The following is an 18631-nucleotide window of genomic DNA, read 5'->3' on the forward strand; positions in this document are numbered from 1 at the left end:
CACTTGGGGAACTTTGAAAGAAGAGATTTAAGTCTGACATTAACAATGAGCCTGCCCTTGGGCCTGGGTTGCCTGGATTCAAATGTTTACTTAACTAACTGTGTGATTTTGTACTTTATGCCTCATTTTTAAGATCTTGCAATGGACATAGTAGTATTTCTTATTGAGAGGATTTAATGAGGTGATGCTTAACAAAGCTTGGCACAAAGCTGAACACATAGTAAGATCTACACATATTTTTTGCTAGTGAAAAAACTGATGTTTTTGGAAACAATTGGTTTAGCCCAAGCCCCTTATTTTATACTGGGGCCACAAAAACTGCATATCTTGACCGTACATGCATGGCTGAATCAAGACTAAATTCTCAGTCTCCTAACACTTAGTACATGCTTTCTGTTTGTTTTGACATGAAACATCTTTGACTTTTAATGCTTTATTATCTCCATAAAAAACTTAGAGCCATTTTTCTTCCTAATTGATTTTTCTTCTTTTTCCTCATATATTGATATAGGGCTTTCTTTGTTGATATTTTCAGATTGGTTTTATTAGAAGTTTCCTCTCTAAAATGACCTTCCTGTATTATTTAGAATTAACTTATACCATAGTCAGTTTGGCATGTCATATTCAGATTCTTTTATGATTATAGTAATATGCTCAATGGCAGAGGCTATTTTTTAAAAAAAAAGCACAGAAAGAAAAAATAAGAAAATGGAACTAGGGTATTTCTAATATTTATATGTATATAAATGTATGTGTATATATACATATACTTACACACAGACACACAGAGGTGGAGACATACATGCCAGTGTCAGTTTATGGAATTGAATTTATATTATATTTGAAGTTTTGAATTTTGTTATTTTATCATTTTTATGCTGGTATAATCCATCCTCATCAAGAGACTGATTATTCACCCATAGTTTCTTATAGATTTAAAAATATTTTCTTGTTTATGTTTACCTTTTTAATCTGCCTGAAATAAATTTTCTTATTGTAAAATAGCAGAACAGTTTTTTTCCAAGTAGTCAAAATTTTCAACACTATTCGGTGAATAATAAACCTGTTTGTCATTGATTTTTTGATTGTTCTGTTGTATAGAAAGATATTATATGTCTGTTTAAAGGCTAGTTCTCTTATTCTTTAGATTTTCCCACTTATTCTTGTGCCAGTACCTTATTATTCCAAAATAAAAGATCTAAAATGGACTTTAATATTTTATAGGTAAGTTTCTCCTCATGGTTCTCTTCAAAATTTTCTTATCTATTCTTAGTTCTAGACAAATAATTAATATTTATGTTAGTTTTTTTAAGCCCCTAATTATTTTTTATCAGAATTGTATTAAAATTATAAATTATTTTGAGAAAAATTGGAATATTGGAGCATTTACCATATTGAGTCATCTTTTCCAGGCAAAGGTTATCTCAGTTCATTGAGGCAAATGATCTTTGATATGTTTCTCTTAAGTTTGCAATTTTCTTCATGTCACTTACACACATTTACTAAGTCCAATCCTAGGCAGTTTGTTTTCGTGAAATTATTCTGACTAGTCTTCTTTTCCTCCACTATTTCTTCTTGTTGGTTAGTGATGATAAACAGGAAAGCTATTTCTCGGTCTAATTTTCTTTTGTCTGGCTTCTTTCTTGAATTCAATTATTCTAAAAATTTTTCAATTCTATAGGCTTTTAAAGACTGTACTAATTACATCTTCCACTGATGATAATAATTTTTCCTTGCTTTTTCAGTAATTATTCCTCTTTTTTCTGCTATATTCCCCACTAGTTTGGCCAGAATAATATTAAATACAGTGATGCTTATCAGAATCATTGTCTTGTACATTTTATCACTATTAACTGCACACACTGTTCTTTTTAATTCTTCTTGCCTTGAATTCATCTCTCTTTGAAATTCTTACAGTCACATCTACAGACTTTTTTGGGTCATCCTTTTACGTTTAACCTTTGTATTTAATTTTAAATGCCTCTCCAGTAAGGCAGATATAATTGGATATTTAATTTCAGAATATTTGTTTTAAACAAGAGAATATGGAAAATATTTCTATAATAATGGATATCTGTTTTTTTCTATCATCTTGTTTTAAACTTTCTTGCTAATTAATAAAATCATCTTGCATTCTAAGTTATATTTTATTTGCCTTTGTCTTATTTAATACCCCATTTTAAAATTTAGTTCTAAATTGGAAAAATTCTTTAACCTTTATTTTTAACATATTAAGTAAAAAATACAGTGAAGTCTTTTGCTTCCTTCATATATGTTATGAGATCTGATCCTATTTATCCTTTCTCACTGCAATTACCCACCACCAGGCTTGGTTAACATAATCTGCAACTTTAATTCTAGCATATCATCTTTATACCTTATGAAACTTATTTCAACTTTTATTTCAAGTATACTCTTTTGACATTTGTATCCATTTTGTTAGTGTTTCAAGTAATATTTGTTCAGGCTTAACCTCTAAGTTTAATATTTCTTATTGTTCGGCACCAATCCTTTTATACTATGATTTCCTCACTCTTGTTTAAATTATAAATCTTCAAATGCTTTTCAATGGCACATTAGGACTACATAGTCTAAACTCTCAGCGTTATCACTCTTTTGTTTTTATAAACCACAGTGTGGGAGGGAGAGGAGTTGTCACCTTCTGTTTCTCTTACTTTTCTCTCTTTCTCTGAGCCTTGCTAGCGAGTTTCTGAAATTCCAGGCTGAGGAGTGGGTGATTTTGGAGGAATGTCGGAGAGAGGTCTTATTTGACCAGGCATCAATGGAATATGGCTTTGTGCTCTCTGAGTTGGGTGGATGTTTCAAGCTTCTTCTTAATCTCGGGGCAGTTTCATTTGTTCTCCTGGAGATTCCCCTCTGCAAAGGCCTCTCATCTTAGTTTCTAGTCAATTGCAGTTCCTCCCAGTGCTTCTAGGATATGACCTCCACCTCCAGCTTCTTTCTGAGGAGATTTTTGGCTTCTCACAGATGCATCTAAAGGTCAGGGACCCAGATGACCCTAGACCAGCCCTCTGTCCCACTTGCTCCGAATCTGAGAGCACTCACATATTCCTTCCTGCTGCAAACAAGGCCTAGAGACTGATCCCAGCACAGATTCCATGTGTCTTCTGCCTCCGGCCACTTAGCCTCCTCAGGGATGAGCCCAGCTTCAATCTCCTCTGTGCTCCACTGGTAAAAGACGCATTTAAGGCTGGTGTGATAGAAGCTGACACCTGGGACAAGGGATGCAGCATTCCCCCCCTCCCCTCCTCTTCACAGAGGGCATACAGTGTGAGGCATCAAGGCGGTGACTCAGCCCAATACAGAGCAATTTGGGTCGGTAAAGAAATCTCTTTCTCTTACTTCTCTCAACCCTTTCATATTCTTAGAGTGGGTGAGAAGGTTATAGAGTCTGAAACTGGTTCCAGACAATTCGTTTTGTAAATTCTGCCTACAGTACCTGTCTTACATTGTCTTTGAAATGCTCTCTCTTGGACCTTCATTTGAGACTACATCAAAAACTTCCTTTTAAACGTTCCATTATATAAGTATCCAGTGTTCAGCAGTACTGCACTCGTGTGGCTCTGATCATTAAGCCTGGTCTCCCAATAATGGGGGACATCAAATGCTGTCATCACAGACCAGTTATCTTCTGCTGAGGATCCTTTCTGCCCATAGCACTTGTTGGGACCTCAGATCCCAGGATGCAAGTTCATGATTTCCCTGGAGATCCCCACAATGAGAACCTCTTCCTCATAGCTCTCTTACTTGGGGAAGGTATATTTCTAGCCTGAAGAGTTACTTGCAATTTTGAAGACTTACTCCTCACTTAGAGACCCAGGGTCCTAACTAATACACAACTGAGCAAACGTCCTTCAGTTTCATGAGCAGCTATTTTAAGGACAGGTTCCTTCATCCTGCCATTGTCACCTTTGAAATCTACAAGAGGGTGGGCAGGGGAGGTTTGTTGTGTGTGCCAGACACTGCTAGTGCTTTGATTTTTCTTAAGATTTACAAAAAAATTATTTATTTATTTGGCTCTGCCAGATCTTAGTTGTGGCATGCAAGTTCTTAGTTGTGGCATGTGGGATCTAGTTCCTCAGCCAGGGATTGAACCTTGGCCTTTTGCATTGAGAGTGCAGTGTCTTAGCCACTGAACTGCTAGACAAGTTCTTGTGCTTTACTTTGGCTATCTCTTGTAATCCTCACTCAGTACTTAGGACCTCTAGGACGTCCATGTTATAGGTGGGGAAAATCAAGATTTAGAAGTTAAGTAACTTGTCCAAAGTCATATAAACCATATGTGCTGGACATGGAATCAAAAGAACAGTTCCATCTAATGACAAAATTGGTGCTCCACCTCAACCCTGGCTAAATATTGGAGTCACCAGAGAACTTTAAGAATATCAAGTTGTTTTTTTTTAATCTCCTCCTTAGGAAAGTTAAATTAGAATATCTGGAAATGGAATTTGGGCATCAGTATGTGATTAAAATCTCTCTAAATGATTCAGATCACTGTTGGATGCACCCACTGGGCTGTGGCTTTGTGTTAAATATCGTGCAATTTACCCTGCTATTATATCAATAGCTTCATTTATAGTTTTCCCCTTTATCTTTTCTTTCTCCTTCCAAAGTCAGAGCGCGTGTGGCTGCCTGTCTATATCAGACCTGGTATTCCTAATCAGATTCCAAGAGCTGCATTCATGGCCATGTTTATTCTGGAAGTGGATCAGTTCATCCTGACCTCATTGACTACATCGGTTCTGGACTGTGAAGAGGATGAGACCCCCAAACCCTTGCTGGTGTTCAACATCACTAAAGCCCCGCTCCAGGGCTATATGACTCACCTGTGGGATCACACCAGACCAGTGTCCTCCTTCACCTGGAAGGATCTGAGAGATATGCAGATTGCCTATCAGCCTCCAAACAGCAGCCATTCTGAGAGGAGACTTTATGAGGTAAGAGGGAAGAGAGACAGAGCTGCTAGACTCTTTGGTAATCAGAGAGTCATTGAAAAAGCCACCTCTCTCTAGCCTGCAGATTACCTTGTATGGTCATTGCCTCAGAAGAGAATCAGTCACTGCAAATCAGGTTGCAAACCAGGCAGGTTATGCAAATGAACAAACCCATCTGGAGGGAGATTGGGGGGAAGTGGGGAAGGAGTTGGCAATTTAGGGAGCAGACGTAACTCAGCTCCAGCTGACTGCTGCATGTGAGAATATGGATGTACCCAGTGTTGCTGTAGCTTTCCTTTTTCAAGAAAAGTGGAAAGCTCTACTTTTTTTGGTAAAAATATTTCGAGTTTCATAATACAAGTGAATGTTTATGCAAAACTGAAACAGACTTACAGACCTAGAAAACAAACTTGTAGTTACTAAAGGGAATAGGTGAAGGGGAGGGACAAAATAGGGATATGGGATTAATAGATAAAAACTACTATGTATAAAGTAGATAAGAAAAAAGATATACTGGATAGTATAGGGAATTGTAGCCCTTTTCTTGTAATAATTTTTAATGAAGTATCACCTGCAAAAATACTGAATCACCATGCTATACCTGAAACTAAGATAACATTGTTAATCAACTATACTTCAGTTAAAAAGTTTCAACTTTTAAACATAGAAGACATTGTAAATTTAAAACATAAAATACCAGCTGCAAAACATTTCTGAGGCCACATTTGGCCCCAGGTTCAGCAGGTTGAGACTCTGGTGCCTCCAACAGCCTTCTTGCATTACATAGACCATTGAAGTTAGAGATGGTCTAACTTCTATTTGTTTATAATTCTTTCATTAATAAATTATTTTATATTATTTTCCATCAAGGTTTTCTACTGTATTCCTTAATTTTAAGTGATAATGCTTACTTAGGGTAGGAGATTCCAAATTCTCATTAAAATGACTCATTTCACTATCACTTTCCATCAGGAAAGTCCTCTTTCTATCTAATCTAAATTGTTTCTGCTATTTCTGCCTCTTTCCTCTTGTTTTGTATTCAATGAGAGTAGAGAACAGCTGGTTACAGACTTTTGCATAATAACCCTTTACGAACTTGTAGACCTACCAGCAAGTTGATTTAAAAATGATGGAAAATTTAAATAAGCAGGCTAACACAGACTTGAGTTCAGGTCTATTAAGGAAAATATGTGTCCCTGGGGTTACCAAATTGCCCTCTATCTAGTTTAGGCATTTTTAGCCTTTAGTCTCAAGGGCAAACTATAAATGCCGTGCTTTGCCCTTTACTTGTATTTTCTTCACTTCTTAATAGTAAGTGGCAACTGGTTTTTTCTTTCCTGTCTTCACTTCTCATTTCTTCTATAGCATGAGGTAATTTCTCTTTAGATGTCCGGTTTTATCTCACGTTCACAAATAAAGCATTGCGACGCTGTCTGCTTTGTATGTGTTATGTCTGGCATTGTACAATGTAATACTAAAGCAGAACCTGTCCAAATGTGTGCTTTTTTGGTTTGTTTTGTTAGAAGGTGACTTTCAACTTTCTCAGTGGAGATTTTGCACTGTTCAGTTACTTTGGCCGGAAACCACCTGGGGTGGGATTTCTGAGAGCAGAGCAGTGCCCAATGCACTTTAAGCTAGCTGATCCTTCCCTTGGCTGTTACACCTGGTAATCTGTTCTTGTAGGCATGAAAATCCAACTTCACTCTAGTAGGTACTACATTTATCTTAGAGGAAAGTTCCTTAGTGATAGGGCTCAACCTAATATATATTTATATTAGACCGCCAAAATGATATCCCCCATATCAGTATAGTTTCATTTTCAATGTGTTTATTTGTCACTCTGGAATCTCTTTCTTTTTTTAATGTAGTATTTGCTGATACGGTACTATCTGATTGTTTCTTTTATCCTCTCAAATGGACCACACATTCTTCAAAAGTAGGTAGCCTGCCTTCCTTTACAGTATTATACCTCATCCTTCTCTGTCAGCACCTGGTGTAATACACACATAGCATGTAATAAAGCTCAAAATGTATAAGCCTGTTTATTAGCTATGGAATTCAAGGGAGCAAATAAAATATAGATATTTAATAATATATCTAGTGGGATAGCTGCCTGTAGATCAGGATCTCTGCAACATTGTTGGCATTTTGAATTGGCTAATTCTTTGTTGTAAGAACTGACCTGGTCATGGTGGGATGTTATTAATAGTAGCCTCCCTGGCTTCTATCCATTAGATGCCTGTAGCACCTCCATGGGCATACCTATTTGTGAGACCAAAAATGTTTTCAGATATTTCCCAAATGTCCCCTGGGGAGTGAAATCACAGTCGAGAACCACTGCTCTAGATCCTATATCTTTGCGAGAAGCTGAAGTGGTCTGATGCTGGACTGATGTAGTCTCCTGAACAAATGCAGGGACACATTGCTAGCACACTTGCTTATTTCAGGTTAAGAACTTCATTCATAGAGAAGAAAATTTAAAAACACTGATAAATTAAGGAATAAGACATAGAGCTAGAAAAAGTGAGATTACATTGTCAAAAATAAGGTCAGGCAACAGCAGAAACCTGAATTAGTTTTGCCTCCATCTGTGGTATATATCCCAGAATTAATGGTATTTTATATTATAAATTGTCAATATGTAGTTCATATTCAACTGTTTGTTTACAGGTGGAGTTGGAGGTCTATGACTTCTTCTTTGAGAAGAGTGCACCTATTACAGTCCATATCTCCATCAGACCAGCAGATACAAATGCCCCGCGAGTGTCCTGGAACACAGGTGAAGTGTAAAATAGGAGTCAAACAAAATAGGGAAGGGAAGACAAGAAAGTACACTGGTCAGTGAAAAAAGGTAGCTTTATTCCCATTTTACACACAAAGCAACCGAAACCAGACAGGCTATGGGTATCTAGTTGGTTTTTTGGTTTTGTTTTTCCTACTGTCAGGGTGAGAAATTTAAATTGAGGATTCTTGTGTCCTGAAACTAAGTTCTTCCCTCTACAAGAAATAAGTCAAAAGGTCTCTTTCAGCTGATTAAGGCAAAAAAGTGACTGTTTGTGATACTGAGCATAGTTGGACTGAGAGAGAAAAGGTCTCCAACTCAAACTTGTTCAAAGGAATCAAAGAAAGACACAGACTATAATCCACTATCTTATTTTTAAGTTGGGTTGCATGGACATGAAAATACATAATTAAGAGTTTAAACTGCTTTGTCTTCTTATTTTTAATATATAACTGACTTACAATCTTACGTTAGTTATATGTATACAATATAGTGATTCAATATTTTTATATATTATACTCCACTTAAAGTTATAAAATATTGGCTATATTCTCAGTATTGTACAATATATCCTTGTGGCTTATTTATTTTATATTTAGTTGTTTGTACTTCTTAGTTCCTTCTCCCTATATTGCACTTCCCCCCTTCCTTTTTCCCACTGGTAACCACTAGTTTTCTGTATCTGTGAGCCTGTTTCTGTTTTCTCATATTGATTTGTTTTATTTTTCAGACTCCACACATAAGTGATAAAATAGAGTGTTTGATTTATTTCACTAAGCCCGATATGCTCTATGTGCGTCCACATTGCTGCAAATGGCAAAATTTCATTCTTTATTATGGCTGAGTAATAGTCCGTCGTATATATATCAGCCATAAATCTTCTTTATCCTTCCATCTGTTAACAGACACTTGGGTTGTTTTCATATGGTGGCTATGATAAATAATACTGCTGTGAACATTGGAGTGCATGTATCTTTTCAAATTAGTGTTTTTGTTTTATTCCGGTATACTCAACAGTGTAATTGCTGGGTCATATGGCAGTTTTATTTCTATTTTTTTGAGAAACCTCTCTACCATTTTCCACAGTGGCTACACCAATTTTGTTTTTGTTGTTCAGTTGCTCAGTTGTGTCTGTCTCTTTGTGACCCCATGGACTGCAATACGCCAGGCTTCTCTGTCCTTCACTATCTCCTGGAGTGTGCTCAAACTTGTGTCCATTGATTTGATGCTGCCATCCAACCATCTCATCCTCTGTCACCCTCTTCTCCTGTCCTTAATCTTTCCCAGCATTAGGGTCAGTTATGAGGTTCCCTTTTCTCTATATCCTTGCCAGCATTTGTTATTTGTGTTTTTTTGATGACAGTCATTCTGAGAGGTGTGAAGTAATATCTCACTCTGCTCTTTCTTGATTTGCATTTTTCTGATGGCTAGCAATGTTGAGCATCTTTTCATGTGCCTGTTTGCCATCTATGTATCTTCTTTGGGAAAATGTCTATTCAAATCTTCTGACCATTTTTAAATTGAATTATTGTTATTTGCTGTTGAGTTGTGTGAGTTGTTTATATGCTTGTATATTCACTAAGTTGTCTTTTCATTTGTTTATGCTGTCTTTTACTGTGCAAGTTTCCTTTACTATATATTTACCTTTACTAGTGGATTTTTCTTTTGCTATAGAATCTTCTTGTTGGAGCCCATTTGTCTCTTTTCCACTTAAAGAGTCTTTAACATTTCTTTAAGAATTGGTGTAATGTTGACATACTCTTTCAGTTTTTGCTTATAAGTTCTTTCTCTCTCTAATTCTGAATGATAATCTTGCTGGATAGAATATTCTAGGTTGTAGGTTTTTCCCGTTTAGCACTTTAAATATATCATGCTATTCCCTTTTGACCTGCAAAGTTTCTGCAGAAAAATCCACTAATAGCCTTGGGGGAGGAGGGTTCCCTTGTATGTGATTCTTTGTTTTTCTCCTGCTGCCTTTAGAATTCTGTCTTTAACTTTTGCCATTTTAATTACGATATGTTTTACTGTGGTTCTCTTTGGTTTCATCTTGTTTTGGACCCTCTATGCTTTCTGTATCCAGAAATCTGTTTCCTTCTTCAGGTTCAGGAAGTTTTCGGCCATAATTTCATCAAATATCCTTTGACCTCTTTTGTTCACTCTTCTCCTCTTAGGACCTCTGTAATGTAAATGTTATTATGCTTGATGTTGTTCCAGAGGTCCCTTAAACTGTTTTCAGTTTTTAAAATTTGTTTCTCTTTTTGTTGTTCTGACTGGATATTTTCCATTATTCTGTCTTCCAGAGCACTATATGTCCTCTGTGTCACTTAGTCTGTTAATCATTCCTAGCGTTTTTTTCATTTCAGTTATTGTATACTTCCGTTTTGACTTTTTCAAATTCTCCAGTTCATCTATTCTTTCCCCTCAGTTAGCATTTTTATTACTAATCTTTAAATTCTTTGTCTGGTAATTCATTCATCTCTGTTTCACTGGATGGGTTTACAGGTTTCTTTTTTTTAAATTTCTTTCATTTGAAATAAAATTCTCCATCTTCTTGCTTTGGTTAACTTTTTCTGTCTCTATAAAACGAGGTAAAAGTTACCCATCGTGGTCTTAAATGTATGTCCTTGTGTGGGAGCATCCCTGTACAGTCTGAGCATGTTCCCCGTGGATTTCATGGGAGTGCTGGATCTGACATGAACACAACTCATGTCTTTCCTCAGAGTATAGTGGCCTCTATCGACTTGGTAGGTGTTGGGGCAGGAGACGGAGGAGCTAGAGCCAGAGCCAGGAGTGAACCAGGGCTTCTCTGCTCAATTGCCAACACCACCACCCTACTGGGGCAGGGCCATGCCCCAAAGTACTGGAGCAATAGCCGTGAGGGTTGGGCCCAAGCCAGCTCCATCCCCCACAACTGGGCGCTCCTCAGCTGTAGCAGCCTCATTCTAGTGGGGAGCTGTGCCTCTGAGCACGTGGGGCTGGGAAGGGCACTCAGCATGGCCCAGGGCCTTCATTGAGCCAGTTGTGAGAAGCCAGCCACTCTCCTGAGCAATTTTGATCTGCTTTCTCTGTCTTGTATTGGGAGTAAACAAGAATGTGTGGGTGCTTCATGAGTAGAGTCTAGATCTCTTACAGCCCTGTTGTTAGTCCTACTGATTTTCAAACCACCCAATGGTCTTCCCACCGTTTGACCCCAGGGCTGGTGCACCCAGTGTATGGTTCAAGCCACTCACTCCCCAGGGGTATCTTCATCCTTGTAACGCCCCTCCTGTCCTGTGGCCCCTCCTAGGGGAGCAGGCCCCTACGTGATTGCTACTATTCCCTTCCTGCACAACTTTCTTTTAGCCTTGGTTGCATAAGGGTCTTTCTGTCAGTGTTCAGTCCCTTTCCAGTGAGAATTGCTCCATGTATAGATGTATTTTTGATGTGTTCATAAGGTTGGAGGGAGAGGAGGGGTAAATTCTGCATCCTCCTACTCTGCCATGTCAATTTCCTCTTGCTTTACTTCTTTTAAAAGAAGGCTTTGTACTGTTTCTCATTTCTGAGAAGACTTACAATGCAGTGTATATATTTAGATCAGATGTAAATGTGAAATGTAAGTGAAGATTTTTTCCTTCCCCACCATTACCATCAATGGCATTCAAAATGTACTTATAAACAGTGTTGGTAGGTTCATTTAACACAGAAAATATCTCTGTCTGATTTAAATCCTCAGGTGGCAGCTTATATGGATTATCTTTTGTGCACATGTGTATATATGTGTGCTTGCACATGGGTAACACACCATTGTGTGTGTTTATATATATGTGAGTTTCAGTAGGGACGAACAATGTCAGTTGGGCATCCTTGATTTACAATCTGGTTTTTTGTCCTGCTCTACCTCTATTTGAGGGATAATGAGAGAAAAGAAGGAATTAGTGATTTAAAGTTTGATGCTTTCGAATTGTGGTATTGGAGAAGACTCTTGAGAGTCCCTTAGACTGCAAGGAGATCAAACCAATCAATCTTAAAGGAAATCAACCCTGACTATTCATTGGAAGGACCGATGCTGAAACTCCAATACTTTGGCCACCTGATGCGAAGAACTGGAAAAGACCCTAATGGGGAGAAAGATTGAGAGCAGGAGGGGAAGGGGGTGAGGGAGGATGAGACGGTTGGATGACGTCACCGACTCAATACTCAATAAATATGAGTTTGAGCAGACTCCAGGAGATAATGAAGGACAAGGAAACTTGGTGTGCTATAGTTCATGGGTTGCAAAGAGCTGGACATGACTTAGCAACTGAATAACAGCAAAGTTTAGTATACAGCATAGAGACTTAATGGTCTGCATGTGTAAGTGTGATCTGTGAAACCTAGGTTTGTTAAGAGGTCTGGATCTGGTTTTCACTACTTTGGACATCAGAATTCTTTTTAAAATAAAATTTTATTTATTATGAACTTAATATAACATCATTGAAAACTTGGAAAGCAAATAAGTAGAGTTAATAATAATGAATAAGTGAATGAAATAATAATGGTTGAATAAAATTATTCACTACTCTACCACAAAACATAATCACCATTAATATCTTGCTACAGAAATTTCTAGTGCTCTTGCTTGCTTCTCTGCTGCGTCCCATGATGCCTTGCTCTGAGCTGTACTGTGCACTCTTGACTTCAAAATCCTTATTACCAGCCACAGAGATTCTTTACATATGATTGCCCTCCCTTCATCCCTCCTTCCCTGCCTTATTTCCTTCTACTCTCTTCTCCCCCACTTCTCTCTCTTTCCTTTCCCTCTCTCTCTCTTTTTGTTTCTTTCAGTATTCCTTTATGTCTTAACTCAGGTTCCCTAGCAAAGAGCCCTTGAGGCAGACTAACGCTGTACTGAAATCTGGAGTAAGGGGAAAAGGAAGTTGGGAGTTTGGAGGGTAGCAAATAGAAGGGTGGTTTGACTGAGCTGATCGTAGCTTTCCAAGAAAATACAGCTTATTGCTCAATAGTGCTGATGTCTGCAGGAGGAGGTGGAAACATCCTGTGTGGGAAGAGTCAGGGGTGCGGCTGGGAAGGGGTGAGCAACCACATGTCGGCATCTTCCATCTCTTCTCACCTCAGTCAGTTCGCCTCACTGGGGTTAACTTCCCACATGCCCGGGGTTGTGTCACTTGGCTCTTCTTAGCTGTCACTGTACAAATTCCTTGAGTCCCATGGTGTGAGACCTGGCCACGGTCACAGGGAAGGTCATGCCAAAACTTGGTCTGGTGCGCGGTTGAGGGCAGCGGCATCAGAAGATGAAGCAATGATGGCGGCCGGGGCTTTACTGTGTGGGGATTGTGGGAAGTTTGTTGGAGCTGCCAGGCTAGAAAGCAGGCAGTTGGTCAACATCCGGGGCAGGGGAAGCCAGGCAGATTTGAGGGGAAGCATTAATGCATTCACTGTGTCTACCAGTATACCGTCTTTAAATTTCATCCACTCGTTTCTTTTTTTTTAATTGGAGGAAAATTACTTTCCAAGGTTGTGGTGGTTTCTGCAGTACAACAATGTGAATCAGCCTTAAGTATATATATAGTAATATATAATACATGGTATATATAGTATATATATAGTATATATATATATACCCTCCCTCTTAATCCCTCCCATCCCACCCTCAACATCCCACCCACGTAGGTTCTGACAGAGCACCAGGCTGAGCTCCCTGTGTTACACATAAACTTCGCACTAGCTATTTATTTTACACATAGTAATGTATATACTTCAGTGCACTCTCTCAATTCATCCCACCCTCTCCGTCCCCTGCTGTGCCCACAAGTTCATTCTCTATGTCTGCGTCTCTATTCCTGCCCTGCAAATTGGTTCATCAGTACCATTTTTAAAATAGGTTTGTATATGTGTGTTAGTATAAGAAATTTGTTTTTCTCTTTCTGACTTACTTCACTCTGTATAACAGGCTCTAGGTTCATCTACCTCAGTTCAACTGACTCAAATTCGTTCCTTTTTATGGCTGAGTAATATTGCATTGAATATATGTACCACAACTTCTTTATCCATTTACTGGTTGATGGACATTTTGGTTGCTTCCATGTCCTAGCTATTGTAAATAGTGCTGCAGTGAACATTAAGGAAAATGGTTATAGCCACTATGGAGAATAGAATGGAGATTCCTTAAAAAAACTAGGAATAAAACTACCATATGACCCAACAATCCCACCACTGTGCTTATACCATGAGAAATCCGTAATTCATAAAGACACTTGTTTCTTTGAAAGGCTTTGCCCCCTTTCATATCTACCTAAAGAAACAAAAGACCTATACACAGAAAACTATACAACATTGATGAAAGAAATCAAAGAGGACACAAACAGATGGAGAAACATACCGTGTTCATGGATTGGAAGAATCAATATTGTCAAAATGGCTATTCTACCCAAAGCAATCTATAGATTCAATGCAATCCCTATCAAGTTACCAACGGTATTTTTCACAGAACTAGAACAAATAATTTCACAATTTGTATGGAAATACAAAAAACCTCGAATAGCCAAAGTAATCTTGAGAAAGAAGAATGGAACTGGAGGAATCACCCTGCCTGACTTCAGATCCTACTACAAAGCCACAGTCATCAAGACAGTATGGTACTGGCACAAAGACAGAAATATAGATCAATGGAACAGAATAGAAAGCCCAGAGATAAATTCACGAACCTATGGACACCTTATCTTTGACAAAGGAGGCAAGGATATACAATGGAAAAAAGACAATCTCTTTAACAAGTGGTGCTGGGAAAACTGGTCAACCACTTGTAAAAGAATGAAACTAGAACACTTTCTAACACCATACACAAAAATAAACTCAAAATGGGTTAAAGATCTAAATGTAAGACCAGAAACTATAAAACTCCTAGAGGAGAACATAGGCAAAACACTCTCCGACATAAATCACAGCAAGATCTTCTATGACCCACCTCCCAGAATATTGGAAATAAAAGCAAAAATAAACAAATGGGACCTAATGAAAATTAAAAGCTTTTGCACAACAAAGGAAACTATAAGTAAGGTGAAAAGACAGCCCTCAGATTGGGAGAAAATAATAGCAAATGAGGAAACAGACAAAGGATTAATCTCAAAAATATACAAGCAACTCCTGGAGCTCAATTCCAGAAAAATAAACGACCCAATCAAAAAATGGGCCAAAGAACTAAACAGACATTTCTCCAAAGAAGACATACAGATGGCTAACAAACACATGAAAAGATGCTCAACATCACTCATTATCAGAGAAATGCAAATCAAAACCACAATGAGGTACCATTACACGCCAGTCAGGATGGCTGCTATCCAAAAGTCTACAAGCAATAAATGCTGGAGAGGGTGTGGAGAAAAGGGAACCCTCTTACACTGTTGGTGGGAATGCAAACTAGTACAGCCACTATGGAAAACAGTGTGGAGATTTCTTAAAAAACTGGAAATAGAACTACCATATGACCCAGCAATACCACTTCTGGGCATACACACTGAGGAATCCAGATCTGAAAGAGACACGCGCACCCCAATGTTCATTGCAGCACTGTTTATAATAGCCAGGACATGGAAGCAACCTAGATGCCCATTAGCAGATGAATGGATAAGGAAGCTGTGGTACATATACACCATGGAATATTACTCAGCCATTAAAAAGAATTCATTTGAATCTGTTCTAATGAGATGGATGAAACTGGAGCCCATTATACAGAGTCAAGTAAGCCAGAAAGATAAAGAACATTACAGTATACTAACACATATATACGGAATTTAGAAAGATGGTAATGATGGCCCTATATGCAGGGCAGAAGAAGAGATGCAGAAGTACAGAACAGACTTTTGAACTCTGGGGGAGAAGGTGAGGGTGGGATGTTTTGAAAGAACAGCATGTATATTATCTGTGGTGAAACAGACCACCAGCCCAGGTGGGATGCATGAGTCAAGTGCTCGGGCCTGGTGGGCTGGGAAGACCCAGAGGAATCGGGTGGAGAGGGAGGTGGGATGGGGGACCGGGATGGGGAATACATGTAACTCTATGGCTGATTCATATCAATGTATGACAAAACCCACTGAAAAACAAAACAAAACAAAACAAAAACACAACCCTCATTACAAAGTGTCAGAGTCTTCCTGTCTAACACCATTAAATGCTCCCCTAGCACAATAACTCTGTATTTGTACATTTAATGAATATTTAACCACTTTAATACTCTATCCTGTGGGCTACTTATGCTCTTAGAATTTATGTGTGAAAGTGCTTCTGACTCTTGCCTACTTAAAATACGTGAACACAGCCTTTGAAATATTCCTTGTGTACATTTTTGGACTAGAGACCCCTGTGAACATAACATCTGTTATTTCTCTCTAGTGTTTATTTTTGGCACCATTGTGCCTCTAAAGGATAGATCATAAGGAACCACTCATCAGGTTAGATTTAATAGTACTAAAAGTAAAAATGTTACTTAAAAGCTAAATTACAGTTTCTTGAGAAGTTTTTGAAGATACAATTTTTACCTAATTTTATGAGTGAAAATTTATTACTCTTGTCTGAAAGTAGTCATCTTGGCATGCTGTAGAACTTTCCAGGACATTTTGTTTGTTTGTTTGTTTTCTCTTGTAGGTCTGAATCTCCTGGAGGGGCAGTCTAGGGCCATCACGTGGGAACAGTTTCAGATTGTGGACAATGATGACATTCATGCTGTCCAGGTAGTCACCGTGGACGGACTGCAGCGCGGACGGCTTACTCTGAGAGGTGAAGGAACAAACGTTGTCACTTAGAATCAAACCCCACAATTATTTTCTCCAAAAGCAATCATATTTAACAAGGTTTATGTGGTATTTCTTGGGTTCCATTTCTCATATGAATTATCATATTCCCTAGGTCCAGAGATCTTAAAACCATTGACTTTTATAGTAGATGCTCAAATCAATGGATGAACATTTATGAATGATATTTTATATTTGAGCCATAATTTAAATCTCAGATTTGCTTTTTGAACCCATGTAGGGCTCCTTCTAAATTTACTCCTTAACTGATTATTTTAACCTGGTTTAAAGACAAAATATTTCCTTTTCATTTCTCTGGTTCAGAGAAATGTGATGAAAAACAGAAAAACATGTTGCTAATACTTTAGTAATAATTATGCTCATGTTATTAGTAGCAGCTGCCATAGTTTAAAAGAAATGGGTTTATAATTATAAGGGTGGTAGTTAACAAAGTAATGGCCCTAATAAAAATAGCCATAGTTAATAATAATATAGTCTTTTCCTTGTAATGAGTTCAGCAGAATTAATTCCATTATCGTCTTAGTTTACCTATTTGTAAAGCAGAAAGAGAACTCTTGTTTATCATTATGTGTGATTAGGAATTCTGAAACAAATAAAAATAAAAATGATAAATTCTCTTGCCTAATCCTAGGACAATGGGAGCTTAGCTCAAGGTTGGTTGTATAAATTCAGATGAGTATTCAGTTGCATGTAAGAAAAATCCAACTATGGCAACTTAAACTTTCAAGAGTTACTTTCTCCTTGTGACAAGTTACATAGAGGTGGATATTCTGTATTTATGAAACCAGCACTGCCCTGTCAGTGGTCACAGAATGGTACCTACACATCTAGGCTTCTAATGAGCATTAGGGGAAGGAAGAAAGAAAAGGAAAAATAAAAAAAAAAGCTATGCCATCTAAGTTTGCTTTGTTTAACAACTTTTCCCAGGAGCCTGAAGAAATGAAGTCTAATTACATGTCTTACTTAGTTACATACTATCCCCTAGGTGCAACAGAGTCTGGGAACTTGAGTATTTTTAAATGGTTATATCACCATTCCAAATAAGACTAGGATTCTGGTACTGAGAAGGAGGAGAAAGTGGTGGATGGGCAAGTAACCCACAGTGTTCACTATACTCATGTTTAATCTATAAAACCATCTGGAGTGGGAAAAGCTATGGGCCATCTGCAGAAAGAATTGAAATATTAGTAGTTTGTGCAGAGTGAAGCAATGTTTATCACTACTATAGAAATGAAGCAGAGAGTCATACCCCATAATGATATTCCAGCTCAGAGGATGCAGAAAATAGTACAAACATTTATTAAACACTTACTTTGTGCCCAATTATGCAAAGCATTCTGCATACTTTATCTCACATCAACTTTATGAAGCAAGGTACTATTATTCTTACTTTGCAAATGAGAACCTGAGACTAAGAGAAATTCACTTGTCGAACAAAGCTGGTGGATGTGATGGAATTCCAGCTGAGCTATTTCAAATCCTAAAAGATGATGCTGTGAAAGTGCTGCACTCAATATGTCAGCAAATTGGGAAAACTTAGCAGTGGCCACAGAACTGGAAAAAGTCAGTTTTCATTCCAATCCCTAAGAAAGGCAATCCCAAAGAATGCTCAAACTACCGCACAATTGCACTCATCTCACACGCTAGTAGAGTAATGCTCAAAACTCTCCAAGCCAGGATTCAGCAATATGTGAACCGAGAACTTCCAGATGTTCAAGCTGGTTTTAGAAAAGGCAGAGGAACCAGAGATCAAATTGCCAATATCCGCTGGATCATTGAAAAAACAAGAAAGTTCCAGAAAAGACATCTGTTTCTGCTTTATTCACTATGCCAAAGCCTTCGACTGTGTGGATCATAATAAACTGTGGAAAATTCTGAAAGAGATGGGAATACCAGACCACCTGACCTGCCTCTTGAGAAACTTATATGCAGGTCAGGAAGCAACAGTTAGAACTGGACATGGAAAAACAGACTGGTTCCAAATAGGGAAAGGATGGGTCAATGCTGTATATTGTCACCCTGCTTATTTAACTTATATGCAGAGTACATCATGAGAAACACTGGGCTGGAAGAAGCACAAGCGGGAATCAAGATTGCCAAGAGAAATA

The 18631-nt window shown here is 38.0% G+C and overlaps 1 protein-coding gene across 1 annotated transcript in view; it reads left to right on the plus strand.

Moving 5' to 3' along the window:
* The window catches only part of FREM1 (FRAS1 related extracellular matrix 1), a 145735-nt gene that overhangs the window by 13004 nt on the left and 114100 nt on the right, over nucleotides 1-18631 (plus strand). The window contains exons 5-7 of the mRNA XM_065908057.1: nucleotides 4635-4958; nucleotides 7626-7734; nucleotides 16357-16488. Of these exons, the coding sequence (XP_065764129.1) occupies nucleotides 4635-4958; nucleotides 7626-7734; nucleotides 16357-16488 (565 nt within the window). The remainder of the gene's footprint in view (nucleotides 1-4634; nucleotides 4959-7625; nucleotides 7735-16356; nucleotides 16489-18631) is intronic.

The sequence above is a fragment of the Muntiacus reevesi genome, chromosome 17, assembly GCF_963930625.1.
Source record: "Muntiacus reevesi chromosome 17, mMunRee1.1, whole genome shotgun sequence".
NCBI lineage: Eukaryota > Metazoa > Chordata > Mammalia > Artiodactyla > Cervidae > Muntiacus > Muntiacus reevesi.